General features: G+C 42.3%; 1 protein-coding gene across 8 annotated transcripts; it reads left to right on the plus strand.

The window, feature by feature from the left end:
- Positions 1 to 1,295: 1,295 nt before the first annotated feature.
- LOC116319260 (kelch-like protein 25) lies at positions 1,296 to 20,736 on the plus strand. Of its 8 annotated transcripts, XM_039615704.1 has the most exons (14): positions 1,332 to 1,526; positions 2,363 to 2,457; positions 2,801 to 2,921; positions 4,233 to 4,305; positions 8,920 to 9,139; positions 9,236 to 9,341; positions 10,576 to 10,821; positions 11,116 to 11,205; positions 11,378 to 11,541; positions 12,664 to 12,811; positions 13,532 to 13,728; positions 14,425 to 14,530; positions 15,454 to 15,597; positions 15,816 to 16,202. In XM_039615704.1, exons 5-14 carry the CDS (start codon positions 8,958 to 8,960, stop codon positions 16,200 to 16,202), a joined length of 1,770 nt encoding a protein of 589 aa, XP_039471638.1. In that variant the 5' UTR covers positions 1,332 to 1,526; positions 2,363 to 2,457; positions 2,801 to 2,921; positions 4,233 to 4,305; positions 8,920 to 8,957. The 8 variants fall into 8 exon arrangements, with proteins under 8 accessions (XP_031594398.1, XP_039471638.1, XP_039471640.1 ...); XM_039615706.1 differs by lacking the exon at positions 2,801 to 2,921; XM_039615703.1 differs by lacking the exon at positions 2,363 to 2,457.
- The last annotated feature ends 67 nt before the right edge of the window (positions 20,737 to 20,803 follow it).

A 20,803-nucleotide genomic window follows, 5' to 3' on the forward strand; every position in this document is an offset into this window, starting at 1 on the left:
GAGCATAGGCCAGATTTAGCTGAGAGACAAACACTGCACAGCCACTAGCTGACCACTTGTTAATCATATCCATTGAGCATACTCTGTTTTATCCCCCTTTCTGATTCTAATTATGATCCTAGTTTGGGCTGTATGTTGCATTCTGTAAGATGTGAAACTAGTGGTTAAACCCACAAACTCTTTATTGTTTGTAATCTTTTTGCAAGAAGAGAGTCAGCTGCTGCAGCCACTAATGCGTCAGCTTCACTTTCCAGAGCCACAATGCCCATCTGTTTTCTAAAATGGAGCATGGGGTAGTCAGTGTAAGGCCATGTCTTTCACAATGTTTGGTTGCAAATCTTTAAAGACTATGTCAAAGTGAAACTGAGTGTTGCATAATCAACAGAAACATTTGCTTTTCAAAGACCAAGCGTTGAACCAGAGAAAGAAGAAGGAAACACTAGGTTTTTAAAAAAAACACAAAACACTGCTGACCTGAGGCCTTATCCAGACAGCTTCAGGGTTAACCCTGGGTTTCTATACTATAAAGGTGGTTCACTTCTCCCAGGGCTACATCGCTATGGTAACTTATGCTGTGAAGGTAACTTGCTCCAGATTAGAGATAAACAGGTATAACATCTACTGACCAATCAAAATTGTTGTGACCGTAAAACAGGCCACCTACACAAATTTGCTGACCCGACATCTAATTTATACAAAGTTTGAATTCTGCTTTTTTATTCAATCTTTACTCTCAAACCATAAACAGCAGCGAGTCTGCAGCTGAGAGAGTAACACACATCACACTGTGACAAAAAGATGATGATTCAGTTTGAAGTGGGCTCAGAGCACCATGTTTTCTCTGATGCTTTTATTCAATCTGATAGAGATTCTCAGCTGAGGGACTATGTTTCCTGTGTGCAGCTTGTTACTAACACCACTGGCACACTGCAGTGTTTCCTGCTCATATCCAGTGATGAAACTGTTAACTGGAATGACAATATTTACTCTCTGCGCTAAATCACCAGATTAGTCATGTCTGTTACCACTATGTCGCTGTGATTTAAAGCCACGGGACTGTTTTAAAATCAGTGTAGTGTCGACAAGCAGTTGTTTTGCTACCGTGTTTAAAGCCGCCTCTCTTTGTTGGTGATTGCTGTTCGGGGGATTTCATTGGGACTAGCTTTGTGGGTCGTACAACGACGTCGACGATGATTGGCCTAAGTAGCTGCCAGTCACGATAGACGCCGCCGCTAAAATCTCGCCGTGTGCAATGTTATTGGCTGAGAGTTTATCTCGAGGCTGTGGATTGGTGTTAGAAACGCCAGCAACGAGTCAGTCCAAAGTCATTGGTTGTTGGTTCCGCTGCAGTGTGAAGGCTTTCTTCCACAGCCAGTGAGACAGGCATCGGGCCAAGGTACCGAAGAAGAAGAAGAAGGAGGACAGGGAGAGGTAGTTGAGCTGCTTTGACGGGAGTGTGATGTTTGTTCGTGAGCGGAGACATGAAACTTTACACTGCGTGGATTTAACCTGCAGCTGACGTGAATGTGAGTAGCAGAGCTTCCCTCTGGCACTGCTGTGGGAGGCAGACCGTGGAGTGAGTGGAGCTTTGTCAGTTATTGTTGTCACATTAGCGTCAGTGCTTCAGCGGCAAAGCTGTGTACGGTCAGCTCGCGAATTCTTATGGACTCGAAGTGTCTGTGTCAGCTTTAAGACAAGTGGAGGCTGCTCTCAAAGGTTCTCAGCAGCACCCAAGTTGGTGCATAGCAAAGCTAACTGGGAGCCATTTGGTCCAGTGCCATTCCAGCGGAACGGGATTTTTCCCATTTGAAATTCCGGACAGGTCTGTGGAAGTGCATGTTCGGCTGCCCCACAGGCAGGAACCGGCCTAAGCACATCCACAGCCTGGAGCTGGTGGCCCACTGGGGGCATGTTCACTGACGGCTAACTAACTCCGTGGCCTCAGATCCTGCTGGACTAAAGTGAAAGTTTTCTTCTTCTGTCAGGGAGCTCTTTGTTCCTCGGAAGCTACAGAAGCTCCGCCACACTCTCTCAGGACCACGTTTGTTTTTGTAACTATATTCTCCGATTATGCAACAGTGTTGCTCAATTATTTAACTTGTGATAAATGATTGAAGCAGGCTGAGCTGCACACATCTTTAATGTTAGCAGGTCCATGTCAGGCACCAGGGTCAGGAAACAGAGTCAGGATGAAAGATGTGAGTGCGCATGTGAAGACTTGGTTTCATGTTTCATGTATTTGATTGGTATATTTTGTGATATGTGACCTATCTGTTTTTATTGATTAGCCTGTGAGAGTTAAGTGGCTGTATCAGACAACACTGTGAACTCTGAAACGTTGTATTTGTCTCTCTGACCTTAGAGACAGAGTTTGAGACAGAGGTGAGGGAGAGTAGATCTATCAGACAGAGGATGATGAAGATGGAGCTGCCAGGCAAGAGGAAGACCTCAGAGGAGGTTTGTGGATTTAGTGGAGGAGGATGTGCAGAGGGTTGGTGTGACAGAGGAGGATAGTAGGGAGGGGGAAGATGGAGGAGCTGAAAGGAGGAGGAATGATCCCTCACCTCACAATTGATTTTCTAGAAAATTATTTGGATATTTAGAAAACGTAAAGTTCAATAAATGTGACCTAAAGAGTTTCTTTTTCTGAGTTTGTAGCTTGTGTCTTACAGCTGAGCAGCTCTCTCTCTTTTATCATTTGTCTCCAAATCATTTGAGATTTATTTACTTCCTTTTTGTGACACCACGTTTGTGCTGAGTGTTTTCTAAGAAAACCTTTTTTTTTTTTTTTTTTTTAAAGGGTTTTGGAAACCTTTGGCTTCTAATTTCTTCTTCAGTTTCTTGCACATAAAAATTCTGGGTAGGCCATGCTGAAGTGGACATCAGTCAGTATTTACTCACTAAGCACATTGAAGTTTTTGGTAAGTTGTTTAATAGGCTGTGCTTTTGTGTCAAAGCCGTTTAACACACAGAGTTACTAACAAAGCCAAGCCTGGCTACAGTGCAGAAGGAAACCTTTGATTGTCTTTACTCCTCATAGCAGGCATGGAAGTGTGCTTTTTACATCCAGGTGGGTAAATGGGAATTTTAATAACCTAGTAATAACATGGACCCGGCCCCCAGGAGAGGGCTACTTGTCAGTGAATCACTTGCTCAATCAGACAGACACACAGAGTGGCTCAGGGCAACAGATTCAGCTATGTTAGTTATGGGTAAACAAGCTCAGGCCTACTAACTGCTGCTCTCTTTAAAGCATTCAATCTATTCAGCCTCTGTGTTGATATTCCACTGGTGAACGATAGGTGTGTGCGTGTGTGCGTGTGTGTAACAGCGTGTGTGTGTGTGTGGTGAGCTGTTTGGATGTGGAGTTGGTATGAGCCTTCTGTTGGGCACACATGCTGTTGCCTGGATTCAATACTGCCTTTACGTGTCCAAGAAACTCAGCTAATCTGGACACACCGACCCACATTCAGCACACTGAGCCTGTGCACAAAAACCCTTTCACCCATCCACGCTGGAGTCCCTGCAAAAACCTTCTGCACTTAAAATACTGCACTTCACACTGTAAGGATCCATCTGCCCAAACATACACTCACCACTGCTTCATGTACCAGCAGTAACACGTAAATACCAACATGCTTCTGTTTTTAATGAGTGTGCAGTAGCAGGACCTCCACTTATTGTCTGAAATGCATTAACAGCTGGCTGCAGCTGCTCTACAGCTAGTGCATTGTTCTATTTCTGGTGCACCACTTCAGACGATGAGAACCAATCACACTGTACGTATATTTTGCTCTCAAAGATGGACATAGAGCGATCGCCCTGCCTCTGTGGACCAGCCTCCTCTGGTGAAGGTCAAGCAAAGATGGGGTGAAAAGTTGAACAGAAAAGAACAACCAGAGCAACCCACCGTGGTTCAGTCATTTACAGAAGATTATAGTCCAAGAATTACTTGATCTGTTTAATAAACTCTGGGTTTCCATAAGTGGGTCCTCTAAGTGTTAATGTAATATTAAAATATAGCTGCTTTAAGAAAATTCCTTCCCTCCTATTGCATTATATATATATATATATATATGTATATGTCACCAAATGTACTATCAAAAATGATTTATAGTTCATAATGTTGCACAAGTACTGTGGCTCATTGCGTATATGCTTGAAACTGTGGTGATTAAGGTAAACGTGACGTCTACAAACAATCAGTTAACCCCTCCCTCCCTTCCTCTCAGCTCGACAGGTGGTTGACTCAGGCTGAGCAGGCCGCCAAGCTTGCATTACACTGGCAGATCCTCTGGGCAGTTGGTGAGTGCACATATGTTTTTATTAGTAATGTTTTAATACATTCTTCCTTCTAACCATTACCTCAGGCTGCACAGCTGATCAAATTTTAATTTCAATCATGATTTTTGTGTTCAAACAATTAATAAATGTGATCGAGGGGTGTTGGAAATGCACGCTCTGCCAGCAGAACACAGAGCTGTCCCTGACAACATGCCTTTATGTGTCAGTCACAGCGCTTTCCTGCACTGCAGAGCCTGAGGTTACCTGAGTGCTCCTGACTGCAGTGAGGTGCTCTATATCACAGACAGTCAAACAAAAGTCTCATGTCTGCCACAGCAGAAGACTGCGAGCTCTGCAGAGCAGAGCGTCACAAAATGCAGTATGATGAAATCCAAACAATGCAGTGGTTGCTAAGGTGACTCACCAAACAAACTCAAATAAAGATTTGCATCCATCATGCAGGTATGGATGGCATGGAGAGAAAGAAGCCTTCTAAGAGTCGTACTGAATTTCGGTGAATAAAGAGGACCAGTTAATTTTTATTCAAGGATTTGTAAGTTAGCAGGAAGGTGGCATTGTCCTGTTTACCTCACTAAGATCAAAAAATAATCCTGATCCAATAACTAATCTCAGTACTGATCAACATAATCATCATTATTATTACCGCCGCTGAAGCCTCAGCTCTAACTATGGTATGTTACTGCTTTGTTTTAAACAACGCTAAAGAAAACCTCTACCAGTTACCTGTTGTTAATAGTACGATGCAGTATTAGGGCCATATTAAGAAAAAAATATTAGTGTTCATTCTTAGAATGAAGTCAAAATGTTGAGATTAAAGTTGTTTTGAGTCAAACATCTGCCACAGCTCATAGTGGATGACTTAGTGAGACAGCTTGATGAGCTGTCTTTTTGTGTCTTGGTCTACCACATACACCCTCCCTACTGCATGAAGCTATAAGCATCAGCATTAAGCAATGTGAACTTGACCTAAACTTATTTCTGTTTTACCACATAAACACAGCGTCAATGTCCAATGCATATAAGGACATTGACGAGAAGGTGCAGAAAGCTGCATGTGGTCAGAAGGGGAAAAAACCACACAGACTTGGAGGAGTTGGTCGGATTTGTCCACAATGAAATGGCTGCAATGGACAGATGCAAGGATACAGATGCATACAGCCTTGAGCACGTGTTTGACTTAAACGACTCCACATTTCAACTTTCTTCTCAAATATTATTTCAGGTTTAATCTTGAAAGTTTGATTTTGTTTTCAAAATTAACAATAATATATATTTTTTTCTTATTATGGCTCTAATATTCCTTCATATAACAGGGATTGTTTAAAAACTGTATTAGTGGAATAGTCAGAAACAACAAAAAATACAGCTATGTGTGCCATATAAGGTAACAAAGACGCATTGCCTTTACTGTATGTTGACTGATGACAGCTAAATGTATAATCATCTCTCAAAGCCCCATTCTGAGTCAGAAAAAAAATCTTGTAACCTCAAATCCTAAAACCAAGTCAGAATCCACCATCATCCCCTTGCAAGGTGTGTCAGAAACAGTCCTAATTACTGTGGCCCTCCCAAAGGGAGAGATGACAACACAGAAGCTCACGTGTGTGTGAGTGCTGTGCTGCGCTGCTGTGTTGTCCACAACATGCTTTGTTTGAATGTGCTAGCATTTCCATCCTTTGTTCATTCATAGCACACACTGGTCAAGTCTGCATGCACACACCCTGTCACTGAAGGGGTATGACTTTACTCTAAAACTCTGTGTCAGCAAATGTAGACACACACACACACACACACACACACACACACACACACACACACACACACACACACACACACACACACACACACACACAAGCAGCAATGGGGGATGCTGACCCAGCATTCCTTCCAGTCTGGGCTGTCTACCTATTTTCCTGTGACTGGCTAACACAGCACCACTGTAATAAGACCATCTTTAGCTCTTTGTTGTTTATCAGTCTGCAGTGAAATTTAGAGGAACAATTGTGTTTATATTGTGTTCTATTTATTGAGTCTCACATCAGTAACTTTATTAGGTGTTTAGAGTAACCCAGGGTGTCATTTCCCTTGCTCTACTGGGAGACACTAATGTGGGCTATAACAGTGTGACCTGGAGTCGATGTGACTGGGAGGAACGGCCTGCATCCAAGGCTGTGCTCTGTTATTGGATTTCTGTGCTAATCAGCTAATCACATTATGACCAGCATGTTTGAATATATATATGAAAGTGTTCATAAGTGTACATGGCACCAGGACACTATAGATTGCAGGTCCAGTTTTGTAATCGGGTGAAGAGAGGAGCTGAGCTGTCAGTGAGTTGGAGCAGGTGGTTGAGGAGGATGCTGGACAGGCTTAATGTATAATGAGGGAGTGCTGGGAGTATCTGATGGAGGATCTTCGATTCCCACCTCCAGCAGAACAGAAAATAATCCCTCAAAAGCAACTCTCGCAAATCATCAGGTGACTGATGAGGTGGATAACTCGCCCGTTACGTAGTAGCTGAGGTAGTTTAACAGCTCCTTGTTAGCAGGGTCTCCAGGGTGGAGGAGGTTTGTCCTGAGTTTCTTTAAGGCCCTGGATGTTGAAATACTGATGTGATGTGGTGCAGTGCCTCTGGATTGGCCGACGGGGATGGTATTATCCATCTCTAAGGAGGAGTGACCTCCACAATCTAAAATGTGTTGCCCAAAGGTGAAAAAGACAATGCAGTTTGTGCTTTCACTGTTCACTTTGACCATTGTCACGTCACATTGGTGCCTCACTCTAGGGCAGCGGTCTTCAGGGTTTTTATCAGTTTTTATTGTTAACTTGCTTTCCCTGGGTCTTTTCCCGTGTGTTATGAATAAATCTTCTTCTTCTACTGGTTTTATTTTGTTGTATTTATCCGCTACACCTTAAAGGCCCGTACCTGAAAATATTGTCGGGCGTAAACGTGGTGCAAAAAAGGGACCGCTGGTCTAGGGTTCCTAGAGTGAGGCACCTATTTTGCCCTCAGCTGTCTCATTTAAAGGAAGTGAATGTTCTTCCAAATAATTTAAAAACTTGGTTTTTAATTTTCTTTTATAACATGAAAAGATTTTGGGTCCTCAGTCTTGTCAACACTAATCTCATTGTGATTGATTGGGACATCATATTTTTTTTTTTTTTTTTTTTTGCCTTTTTAAAATTCTGCACACATGTACTCGACATTTTGATATTTTTCTGTGTGAGTGTGTGTGTCTCCTTTATTTTTGTACATGGTCCATATAAGAAATAAATAAAAATGGAAAAAAATCAAGCCAGTCTAGGAGCACGCTGTCTGTTTGTCAAAGAACACACCTCAACATGTTTTGTTACTTTCCAGATATCTCAGAGTGGTACTCATCTACAGCTGTCACTATTGCATAAGTGCATTTTATTAAACATGTTTAATAGTTCCCCATACTGGTCCCATGAGCCAATCCTTTCAAACTTAAGAGACAAGAGTGTTTATGGGAATATTTGACTATTCTACCAGAAACACCTTTGTGAGCTACTGATGGTGGACGAGAAGGCCTGGCTCACAGTCTCCACCCTAATTCATCCCAAAGGTGTTCTGTTGTTGAGGTCAGGGCTCTGTGCAGGCCAGTCAAGTTCTTCCACATCAAACTCGTGTCTTTATGGACCTTGCTTTGTGCACTGGTGTGCAGTCATGTTGGAACAGGAAGGGCCCATCCCCAAACTTTTCCCACAAAGTTGGGGAAAATGAAATTGTCTAAAATGTCTTGGTATGCTGAAGCATTATGAGTTCCTTTCACTGAAACTAAGGGACTGAGCCCAACTGGTGAAAAAAAGCCCCACACCATAATCTCCCCTCCACCAAACTTTACACTTGGCACAATGCAGTCAGTACATTTTTCCTGGCACGCGTCCATCAGATTGCCAGACAGAAAAGTGTGATTCGTCACTCCAGAGAACACATCTTGGCATTGCACTTGGTGATATAAAGCTTGGATGCAGCTGATCGGCCATGAAAACCTATTCCATGAAGCTCTCTTCGTGCTGTTCTTGACCACATGATGTTTGCAGGTCTGTAGTGATTGACTCTGCAGAGATTTGGGGACTGTGACCCCGCTCTGTGATCTTACGTGGCCTACCACTTCATGACTGAGTTGCTGTCGTTTCAGTCACTCCCACTTTGTTATAACACCACTAACAGCTGACTGTGGAATATTTAGTAGCAGGGAAATTTCATGACTGGACTTGTTGCACAGGTGGCATCCTATCACGGTACCACGCTGGAATTCACTGAGCTCCTGAGAGTGGGCCATTCTTTCACAAATGTTTGTAGCGACAGTCTGTATGCTGAGATGCTTGATTTTATACACCTGTGGTCATGAAAGTGATTGGAACGGTTGTTTGGATGAGTGAATACTTTTGGCAATATAGAGCACCATTATGTGAACATTGCTGTAAGAAATGTGATGTTATGGTTAGATCTTTGCTTCAGGTGCATTTAGTTTTTGTGTATTCTGCACAGAACTGTGACCACTTATATACATGCACCTATACTGCTAATCCCAGCTGTGTCTACAGTGTGACATTATTTTCCTTTGTCTCCCCCTGTTTTTATTGCAGTATAGGAGAGAGTGCTGTAGGTACCAAGCAAAGCTGCCATGTCGGTGACTGTCCACGAGAATCGGAAATCCCGCACTAGCACAGGCTCCATGAACATCTCATTGTTCCACAAGCCTTCACATCCTGACAGTGTCCTGACCCATTTGAACACCATGAGAAAACAATGCATGTTTACTGACGTCACTCTGTGGGCCGGCGATCGCTCTTTCCCATGCCACAGGTAAGCTCACGCTGGCAGTGTCTTTTTCGATGACCCCTTTTGCTTTTTTTCTAACCTGTGACTTTCACTCTGGTCATCTGCTTTTGTGTTCTGCAGGGCTGTCCTGGCAGCATGTAGTCGTTATTTTGAAGCCATGTTTAGCGGAGGGCTGCGAGAAAGCCTGGACACTGACGTCAATTTCAGAGACAGTATACACCCTGAGGTACTACTCTGGTAGCTCTTTGTTGTCAGAGTTCTTTTCATTAAAAAAACAAACAAAAATATCTATATATAATCTTATATAGCTCTGCCTGAGCACTCAAAGCACTTGCCCCATTCACACAAACACTATTTCTCTATGCTTTTCCTGCACAAGTGCTTTCTGTCTAACATTCACCCACATTCATACTGTGACGGATGCATCTGAGAGCGACTTGGGGTTAGTACCATGCCCAAGGATATTTAGCACACAGACTGGAGGAGCCAGGGATCGAGCCACCAACCTTCCAATTAGTAGATAACTTGCCCTACCTCCTGAGCTACATCCAGTAAAATGAACCTGAAGTCCGATGCTATTTAATTTTGTATGCCTTAAAGTTTAATCTTTAGAGGACAGGATATGTAAGTGTAAAGAAATATATATGTAAAGAGTTGAGGACAGAGAGGGTTGAACCACTTCACAGCAGGTCCTTTTTCTCTCACATTAAACAAATCAGAAGGACAGCAGGCTTTCATCTGCAATATGGTCAGAATCATGAGGGATCTCATAACCTCCTCTGCCACTTCACCGTGGACTGACTCATTCCTTACTACTGTGCTGCTCTGAAAGCTTTTAGTGGAGCGGGGATGAGAAAGAGGGATCATCTGTCTCCCATATTAGCTAGTCTTCACAGGCTCCTTAAATCCAGAATTCAGATTAAATTTCTTCCTCCTGCAAACAAATTTTGCAAGAGGAAGTGATCAGGGTTCATCATGTGTCAAAGACCTTATAGTATCCTGTTATCCCAGCAGAGCTTTGCTCTCAGACTGCAGGTTTACTTGTTGTTCTTAGTTTCTAAAAGTGGAATGGGAGGCATGTCCTTCAGCTATCAGGTATCAGCTATCATCCTGTTTAGGTAATGGCTTCAGATTGTCCTTGTAATTCGATTTGGCTCAGGTGACACCGAAACATTATTGTTATTCTAATTTATTAGGATTTAGTTTAGGAAGATTTCAAACTAGGATCAAAATCTCTTTCCCAATGGAGACCTGGCTGAGGTAGCAGGCATGCATTGAATGCTACATGTATAGCACACAAATGCAAACAGCCATAATAAAAACCACCTGCGCCCTCTTTTCTTCCATTCTTTGATCCCTTAAAATTCACCAGTACATGTGCACACGTTTAGTGTGTAGGCAGTGTATCACGCTGTCCTGTAATGTGCATGGCTGATTTTTCCAATGGTCTACTTGGCTAGGTCCTGGAGCTTCTGTTGGACTTTGCCTACTCTTCCCGAGTGATCATAAATGAGGAGAACGCAGAGTCATTGTTGGAGGCTGGCGACATGCTGCAGTTCCACGATATTCGGGATGCAGCAGCAGAGTTCTTAGAAAAAAACCTGCACGCGTCCAACTGCTTGGGAATGATGCTGTTATCAGATGCTCATCAGTGTAAAAGACTGTATGAGCTGTCGTGGAGGATGTGTCTGGTGCACTATGAGACGGTAAAGACGACTATTCTTGTTTTCTCTAAGTTTTTTTTTTTTTTTTTTTTTTTTTAAATACCAAGTGAACAAATGAACATATGTTTCAGATTTTTGGGGGGATTGATCCTGTGGAATATTTTAATAATCTGAGATGGAGGATTTGTGGTTTTCATGCACTATAAACCAGAATGATCAAAATGGAAACAAAGGCTCAAAAGGTTTTACTTTATGTACGTTTTTTAAATAAAGTGTGTGTGTGTTTGTGTGAGAGAGTGTATATGTTGCATATAACATGAGTGTGTGTGCTTTCAGGTGAGAGAGTCTGAGGATTTCTACAGTCTGTCCAAAGACCAGCTGCTGGAGCTGATTCTGAGTGACGAGCTGGAGATAGAAGATGAACAGGTGAGTGTCGTCACTCGCGGGGACTCTCCTGTGTCTGTGGCGTGTTCTTTGTAGTTCCTTCAGAGCGTACTGATCTGTGTTTGGAAGTGATTTGTCATCTAAATAGCAACCAAACCTCATACAGTGTTGGAAACCATAAATTGATGTTGGCTGGTGATTTGACTCATGGCAGGTTGTGTTTAACTCTGTGATGCGGTGGGTTCGATACGACTTGGAGGGTCGGCGTCTTCATTTGCCGGAGCTGCTGACAGGCATAAGGTTGGCTCTGCTGCCCTCGGAGTGTCTGCTGGAGGCTGTAGCTTGTGAGGAGCTGATTATGGCTGACAAGAGGAGCAGGTAGGCTCATAAGACCAAAACCATGTAAACTTTGTGTCTTCTCTTTATTTCACTTTGTTTCACCTCAGATTTAAGCTTTCACATCCAATACTAGCTTTTCATATGAGGTGGGTCTGATTGAGTGAAAAGTGTTACAGGCCAAGAAGTTTCTTAGGCTTAAAAGGTAATAAAGATGTAAAAGAGGAGCAGACCACAAAAAATGAATGGAAGAGAGAAGACGATGGTTAATAACAATATCATGCAATAGTGGCATATACACACAAGTGAGAAGAGGAAAGGAGTGAAAGTGGTAGAGTGCATCATGGGAAGTCCCTCAGCAGTGTAGCTAAAGCATCTTCCCAGGGTCCCTTGATCCTGCCCTAATCGTAGGCTCTATCAGAAACAGAGTTTGAAGCCCAATCTTAAAACTGGGTTCATGCAGTTTTAAAATGATATTATTTTTCCATCACTTGAATACTAATTGTCTGAAATGTCTCCAAGTCCAAGCCAAAATGTTTTTCGAAAGGTATTACACAGTTGAGCCTGAGCATCCTTGTTGTGACTGTGACTCGATCATCACAGATCTGTGACACCCTGTGAGCTGGTGCCATGGACCACCTGAACCCAGGTTTAATCAAAAATGGTGTTTCTCAAAACTGACAGCAACTACTCTACCTTAGAAAGAGCCAAGAATGTCATTGATTCCTGCTTTTATTTAGTTATTCATTCAAACTGTATTTGATGAAGACGATACAGTTTAATATAGTTCTAATACAGAGCATGAAACCGATGTCCTGCACGGTGATTGCAGGTATCACAACCTGTCTGCATACAGGCTTTTACATCAACCAAGCACAAACAAAACATTTCAGTATCACTTATATGAAACCACAGAGGAGATCATGTCGGACTCCGTGACTGCTTCACAAGACTTGCATTGATATAGATTCCCATCTATCAGTTTCCTTTTGTGTTACCATTTTTTTTTTATTGTTACTATTTATATTTTTCAAATATTATTAAAACATTCTTGAGAAATTATAGGAGTGTGAATTTAAACAGAGAAATCTTCTAGCAGCTGTGGTTTTGTCAGACTCACCACCCTATCAGTAAGGATCAGCTGATGTGCTGACTGTTCTGCAGGTCCATAGTAGAAGAGGCAATGCAGTGTAAGAAGAAAATCCTTCAGAATGATGGAGTAGTGACTAGTCCTTGTGCCCGACCACGCAAGGCAGGACATACGCTACTTATACTTGGAGGCCAAACCTTCATGTGTGACAAGATATATCAGGTAAAAGGACTTTTCTGCTTGTGTGGTGTGATTTCATGTAATGCACTGTCAGTGTCACTTCTCTCAGGCTGACACTGGCACAGCTCTTTTCTTGCCTGGTTGAAAGAGGAACACGCATACCAGAGTTTATTTTTCATTCTAGAATGAAGAAACATTTGCACGTTGACATACAACAGTTGGTTACACTGATTTGTAATTTGTGAACATGAGTGGCTGGATATGAGTTGAACTGCTATGTTAATAAGCCATGACATTTAACAACTCTTTGATTTTAGGCTTACGCCTATAGATCTACTAATTCATCCAGTATTTAATTTTTTCTCCTGTGTAAAACATCTGTCCTGTCTCTGCTGTGATCTTCTCCATCTCAACCCCGACACAGTCGGGCTTTCACAACAAAAACTCTCCTTGCTGATTGAATGTAATCTCAGCACAATGACAATACTAATTTAATATATCAGTGGGGAAATGAGATCCCGTTGATTGGTGAGCTATAGGGATTAACTTTGGCCATCATCAATCCTTACCTCATAATACATCGACATAACCCTGTCTTCGTGTTCCTTTGTGAACATGGAAACAAATTCGGAGGGAATTTTAACTCAGCTTTATTTAATTCACCAGTTCATCTTTATGTGTTTCTCATCCTCTGTCTCATTTTATGTTGACTGCAACAACTGGGCCACTTCTGATGTTCACATATTTATGTCAAATCTATAGGTTGATCATAAAGCCAAGGAGATCATACCGAAGGCAGACCTTCCCAGCCCTAGAAAGGAGTTCAGTGCCTGCGCCATTGGTTGTAAGGTTTATGTGACAGGAGGTCGAGGATCAGAGAATGGAGTTTCTAAAGACGTCTGGATCTACGACACCGTCCATGAAGAGTGGTCTAAAGGAGCACCCATGCTAATAGCCAGGTATGCTGTTTGTTGCTTTATAGGAAATGCCGGATCAGAGCAAACTGTAATGTAATAGTACTGTCCAACTTTTAGGGTAGTTTTGCAGTGAAATTTGGAGTGTAAATGGACATTTATTGGTCTAAATGTTTTGCCCAAAGCAAAGTGAGATTCTAGAGTTGTATATATTATACTTGGCAATGGTTTAACAATAAGAAATTATCACAAAGCAGAAGTTGCTCTTGGCACTGAACCAGAAATCACTTAAAAGGCAATTTTTCCTGCTGCAGCGTTTATCTTTGTGTCACCGTTCCCAACCAGATATTCAGCAAAGACGAGATACAGCTTTTGTTTCTCGCTTCATGGAAGAATCTGTGCTTCAGACTGCGTTTCATTCACTTCATCCTATTATGTTTGAAAGGATTGAAAAGTGTTAGCATGATTGTAAACATGGCAGACATGTCTTGAACTGTGGCAAATGCCAAAGCTTTCTAAGGAGCTCCAGGATAAAATGAGTTCTGGATGCAACTTAGGTTAATAGTTCAAGTGCCACTGGTAGAAGTATAGTTTGTGTGAATAGATGTGGTGTATAAAAAAAGTGTTTAAACTTACTTTAGCCATATAGTGGATTGCATTACAAAGTGCTTAATACAAAGGGCACCATCGCAAACCCATCACTGACTGAAGTTCACGCAAGGTGCTGCTTCCCTTCCACAGGTTTGGCCATGGTTCAGCTGAGCTGGAGAACAGTCTGTATGTTGTTGGAGGGCATACAGCCATAGCTGGTGTCTTCCCTGCCTCACCATCTGTCTCTCTGAAACAGGTCTGAAAAGCAATGACTTCTACCTAAAACTGAAATAAACAATTATTTATTTCTAACTGAGTGCAGATTTTTTTTGACAGGTTATGTATGTTTATGTACAGTTTATTTGTTCTGTAAATTTCACAGCCAGCCACAAAAGCATATATGCATTTTTCTACACAGACTTAAGTTGCGATGACTTTAAACTGGCAGGAAGTTGCAGAAAGTGGTGCTTTACACAAAAGTGCATTCTCTGTTAAAGTCTTACAGAATAGTTTAGTTAAATTATAATAATAAATGACAGTGATAAAATTGCACTTTGACAGGTGTTAAAATAAAGATTTATAGGCAATGTAAACATGTTTTATTGGGCAGGGTGGAGCACAGGGTTTATCCAGATGAGCTGCATGTTTCCAAACTATTCCACCATATAAACCTGAAATGTGTGCAAAACAGCTGATCTGTACAAAGTGTAGAAGAAGACAAACATTTCTTCAGACGATTAATAACTAATCAGTATTTTTGACAGACATTGAAGAGTTTGGTTTATAACAGATCTGATACCAGAGAGAAGTAAACTAAAAGGCAATCAGTCTGCCGACAAGACAGCTTTGTTCAGTTTTAGTTCATCCAAATCCCACTGTCACATCAGGGTTCAAAGCACCAGGACGTAACGGTGTTAATGCTCAAAAAGGGGCAGAGGGATGCTCTCAGGTTAGCTGTACATTGATAACCAGATTACCTTAAACCAGATTACCTTAAACCTGACCAGATTACCAAAACCAGGTGTATTGCAGGTCGTCCATAACACTCCTGTTGGCAAGAATAGTGAAGAACAGCTTTACCATGTGCAGCAGAAGCTCAGTTTGCATTTTACTGTTTTATGATCCAACTTTACAGGGACATGAAACTAAAGTGTTAAGTGTATCAAACTTCTTTACCAGGTGGAGCGGTATGACCCTCTCAGTAACAAATGGACCATGATGGCTCCACTAAGAGATGGCGTCAGTAACGCTGCTGTGGTCTCTGCCAAAGTCAAACTCTTTGTTTTTGGGGGGACCACCATACACAGAGACAAAGCCTCCAAGGTTAGTCCTCTTTGTTACTTACCTGCCTCTCTGAAGCATCTCTACCAATACTGTATGAATTTTGTTGATTATACTTTTCTTTGAAAGACCAGTTATTGTTCTTTGTTTCAGTCATTGTGTAATAAAGATGTAAAAGACCAATACCATATTTAATCTTAGTGTTGTGCTGTCGGGCGATGGCACTGTAGCTGTATAATTTCCTGCTTGCTACTTTCTAGGTCCAGTGTTACGACCCCGTAGGAAACCGCTGGAACATCGCTGCCGAGTGCCCTCAGCCCTGGCGCTACACGGCAGCTGCTGTCTTGGGAAGCCAGATCTTTATCATGGGTGGCGACACAGAATTCACAGCTGCCTCTGCTTATCGCTTTGACTGTGAAGCCAATCAGTGGACTCGAGTGGGCGACATGACGTCCAAACGGATGAGCTGCCATGCCGTGGCTTCGGGAAATAAGCTTTATGTGGTTGGAGGTTATTTTGGGACGCAGCGGTGTAAAACACTGGACTGTTACGATCCCACGTCAGATAGTTGGAACTCCATCACCACTGTACCTTATTCACTGATCCCCACTGCCTTTGTCAGCACATGGAAACACCTGCCTGCCTAACTGTGAGGTACCAGGAGACACTCATCCCAGGTATGTTGAGGAATGTCTTAGTATGCCACACTGACTGTCTGTTAGAGCAATCCATATTTGTTAACCTCAAAGTTACACTTCATAACTTCTTCACTGTGTGTGTGGTTTTTATCACAACTCGGGCTTTTCAGTCATAAACATACTATTCACCACTAGATGTTATTTAGTCCTCCCACAACTTGCCAGAATTGCCTTCAGGCTAGCTGAAAGTCCCTCTTCCCAGGTTTTGCTTCTGCAACTGCCAAAGCCACAGGCCAATCCTCCAATACCCATCTGCTACCTCAGGAGATTCTTGAGGTCAACCAAGCCTGGGAAGCCCATACCAGCCTCATTTATTCCCTCACTGCCACTGGCCACTAGTGGGTCTGTAGGTTACCACCACGACAGGCACAAATGATCATATGGCTTTAGCTCTTGCCCACTGGTTTGGTAATGAAGGTCTTGAAAATGGCCATTTGGACCCCATGTCCCCAACTGCCCCCAGTATGCAAGAGAAATCCAAAAAGACCTCACAGACAGGACCTCTCTCAGTTTACCCCTGTTATTCGCCTGGGTTTACCAGTTCTGTTTAGCAGCCTTCCCTGCCAGCTCATTCAACTTACCACTAAGTTGTGATCAGTTTATACAATTGTGTTTTATTTCATTAGTGCCACTTCACAACAACTGTCCCCTCGAGGTGCTTTATATTGCAGGTTATAGACCTTAAACAAGAAGAGAAGAAAAATGTAACTTTCATATTTTACAGCACTGCTTCTTTCTTCACCCAAGTCCCAATATTATCACTGACCATTAGCCTAAGGTTCTCTGCTACCAGGAACACTTCTGAGCAAACCTCAAGCTCAAACCCCTGCCTGCACAGAAGTCTAATAACACAGCAGACTCTGGTTTAGACTTTGCTGTTCCTCCAGTTTCTGCATGGGCTCCAGGTCTATCATCATTACCCACCTGAGCACAGAGGTCTCCCAGGAGTGGAGTGCCGAGGTGGAACCTTTTCCACGATCCCAGTCAAAGACTTCAACAAGTCAGAGTGTTCTGAGCAGCTGTTCAGTCCTGCTCTTTGTAACTCATAGATGTTATTTTATATGTTGTAATAATGTTGGTGGTGGCTACAGCTCAGGAGGTAGATCATCTACTAATTGGAAGGTTGGTGGTTCAATCCCTGGCTGCTCCAGTCTGCATGCCAATCTCCTTGGACAAGATACTAACCCCAAAGTTGCTCAGTGTGTGAACGTTAGATAGAAAGCAATGATAACGATTGTAGTGTATCAGTGTATGTTCCCAAACCCTGGATGCGTGAATCAGTCTGGAAGAAACGTTATGACGCGCAAATACTTACAGGTTACATATATTTAAAAAAACAAAAACAACAAAGAAAAGCTGCAGTGTTGTGTGTGTGTGTGTGTTGTGTGTACATTATGTGTACGTGTTTTTGTTTTTGTTTTTTTGTAAATGCATTTTTCAGTTATCAGTGCAGTGACACTCAGGGATCACAGGAATGTGATGATGTCATGTGTGAATAAGTGCTGATCAAACAGTGACAGTAACTGATTGTTATACAATGAATACATGTTTTGTTATTCATCTCTTTGCTGTTTATGAGGACCCGTTTTGCCTTCTCACTATATACAATTATGTAATGAAGATAAAAAGATTTATGATAAATGAACACGCATGAACAGGCTCCACAGGCCGGAGTATAATGGTGGCAGTACTAATATTATTAAAAAATCAACTAAGTGAACAGGAAATGTAATGTTACCAAAACATTACAAACATTTGCAGATTAAAATCGTGTCCATTTTTATTATAAAGAGTTATGTGGGGTAAATGATTTCCTGTATCCGTCCTTACAGCAGCCGCACTGATTCAGCGCGTTAGAGAGGGTGATGTGTGTCCTGTTTGTAGTCCATAACAGCCAACACAGAGCCAGCCTTCCTCATCATTTATTATCCTGGTCACTTGTTGGTTTCACCAGCGCTGATGCTGCTGCCCCTGCACACCACAGCAGAGGACACTGAGCTCACCACAACCCACTGACAGGAAATCTCCAACATTATGCTGCACGTGTAGAAGGATGTTTGGAAACGGAGGCTGCTCATCCCTTTCTTGTATCCAGCCTCTGTGTTGGTTTTCCAGTTGAGCCTCTCGGGATGTACACAGGGCGTGGATAGCTGTCCTGGATCACCATCTCCCTGGCCTTATTCAGGTTGAGAGGCACATGATTTTTCCCAGACCATTAAAGCACTACTGATCTGCCCTCTATCTCCCGCCCATCACTTATACAGTTAGCTGTATAGTCCTCTGAGTGATGTTTCAGTTCACACTGCAGTTTGGTCACAGTCCTGCTCCAGCCTCTCACACCTCACTGCTGTTGTCTTCTCTGCCTGCAGGTGTCGATGCTGCCCCTCATGTCAGTTTACAGTCGTACTGTGTTTCACTCAGGGTTGTAGAGAATTAGTCCAATTAATCTAAGTGCAGTTTATTTAGATTGTTATTAAATAAATTATTGTTTGCGTTGCTGCTCATAATAAGAGTGATGACAGCAGTTATATCGTTAAGATGATGCTGTGTAATCTGTGAACAGCTGTGAATGACAAATGCACACCTGCACATTTAAATCAACAAACAGCCCAAACAAAAGCAGCACCAGCCAGCAGGCTCTACACAACATTATGATGGTGATATTAATGATGGTGAAGATCCCATAATAATAAGAGCACCAGCAATGTCTGTGTACATATGGAACCACATTAAAAGCAGCAGAACACAGTAGTGGCAAATATCATCACACAGATGAATATTTTTCTCTAATCATGGACTGATGGACAACTTTTTAATATTTTCTTTAATGTGAAGTTAATAGTTTTGTTGCCTTCATGTTTATTTCTGTTCTGTTCTTCCAGGAGGAGAAACTCTGAGAGTGGCCGAGGCTGAAGTGCCACACAGGACCAAGATTTCTGAAGACGAAGCAGCGTGTCACACACTCTGAATCATTGTGAGTGGTGTGGTTAAAAACCCCCCACAGTGCACCACTCCGGTCTGAACACAGACAATTACAGTGCTTCCTAATGACATACAAACACAGAGTGTGTGTGTGTGTGTGTGTGTGTGTGTGTGTGTGTGTGTGTGTGTGTGTGTGTGTGTGTGTGTGTGTGTGTGTGTGTGTGTGTGTGTGTGTGTGTGTGTGTGTGTGTGTGTGTGTGTGTGTGTGTGTGTGTGTGTGTGTGTGTGTGTGTGTGTGTGTGTGTGTGTGTGTGTGTGTGTGTGTTTCTTTAGTGTCTTATGAGTCAAACCATTCCAGTAAGAAATCAAACTAAGAGCTGCCATGTTTACTTGACTCATTTTCCTCAGAAATCCAGCAAAATGAAATGAAAGCAAAGAATATGTTCACTGCAGTATTGAATAATCAATGATGTGATGGAGGTTTCAGGCTTTTGCAGTGTTAGGCTTTATTTGTTCATGATTTTTTTTCTTCATAAGAGATTTTCCAGTTCCTACAGAAACAGGTGCAGCGTAGGCTGAGTTTAGCCTGAATTGTTCGGTAGTAAAGAATCATTTGCTAAAATGAAGTTGAATTACTCATGCTACTTTCTAAAAGTCCTGGTTGATGTCACAGCATTAGCAGCTCTCCACACACGATCTATTTATTCACCTCTGCAGCAGTGCAGCTTGTCACCAGAGGATGTGGACATGACTGCCCAGTAAGCAGCCTGTGTGGCAGACTGTACAGTGAACTGTGACGTCAAAGTGATTTACTCAGCACCAAGAAAATAAGCATCAAAGATCTACTTTTTGGGCTTGGATTCAGCTCTAATGGACACCTGGTTGATTAACATTTCAGAGTGCATTTGCAGTCCTCTGTATTTCCTGTGACATGATTACATTATGAATGAATGTGTGCAGCTGAGCAAGTTTTCAGTGGTTTGAAATCTGAGAAGCACAGCGGCCTTGTTGAGTATGTCCTGCAGACATGCTCACTGCCATTCAAACACTGCTCTGTATTTTCTCTGTAGCACCTAAAGACTTTTAATCTTCAACAGTGAGTTTGTGTGTGTGAGTGTGTGAATGAGTGATCAGTGTACAGTGTTTCCCCATGCTCAAACTAACACAAATGAATGAACGAGGTTTGTGGCGCACACAGTTGCACCGTCGTTGCTATGTTGTACTGGCTCTGTCAGTGTACAGTGTTTACTAATGTCGGGAGCGTCTTTGCACTCGTTCTCTCTACAACTGTTCATGAAGACCTTGGATTGATGGATACTTCTGAGCTGCATTTGCTTGTTTTCTCAAGTTGGAATTAAACTTTGTCTCAGAAGAAAGACTCTGAAGCATGCACCAGTGAATCTGTGAAATCTGAGGATGAACATGTTTCTTAAAGTGAGGTTTTCCAGATGATTTTGAAAAAGTTTTTTAAGTGTGGTGCTGTCATGTTTTTACTGGTGATAATAAACACTGACTCACTTTTTAAACTGCACTGAGCTCTTGAACGTGCAGACGAGGATGACTGGTTTGTCTCTGTCGTTTTTAACACGTCGGGTGTCAGAGAAGGTGGATCTTTCCATCCCAGTATA

Source organism: Oreochromis aureus, linkage group 7 (assembly GCF_013358895.1).
Source record: "Oreochromis aureus strain Israel breed Guangdong linkage group 7, ZZ_aureus, whole genome shotgun sequence".
NCBI classification, from domain to species: Eukaryota; Metazoa; Chordata; class Actinopteri; order Cichliformes; family Cichlidae; genus Oreochromis; species Oreochromis aureus.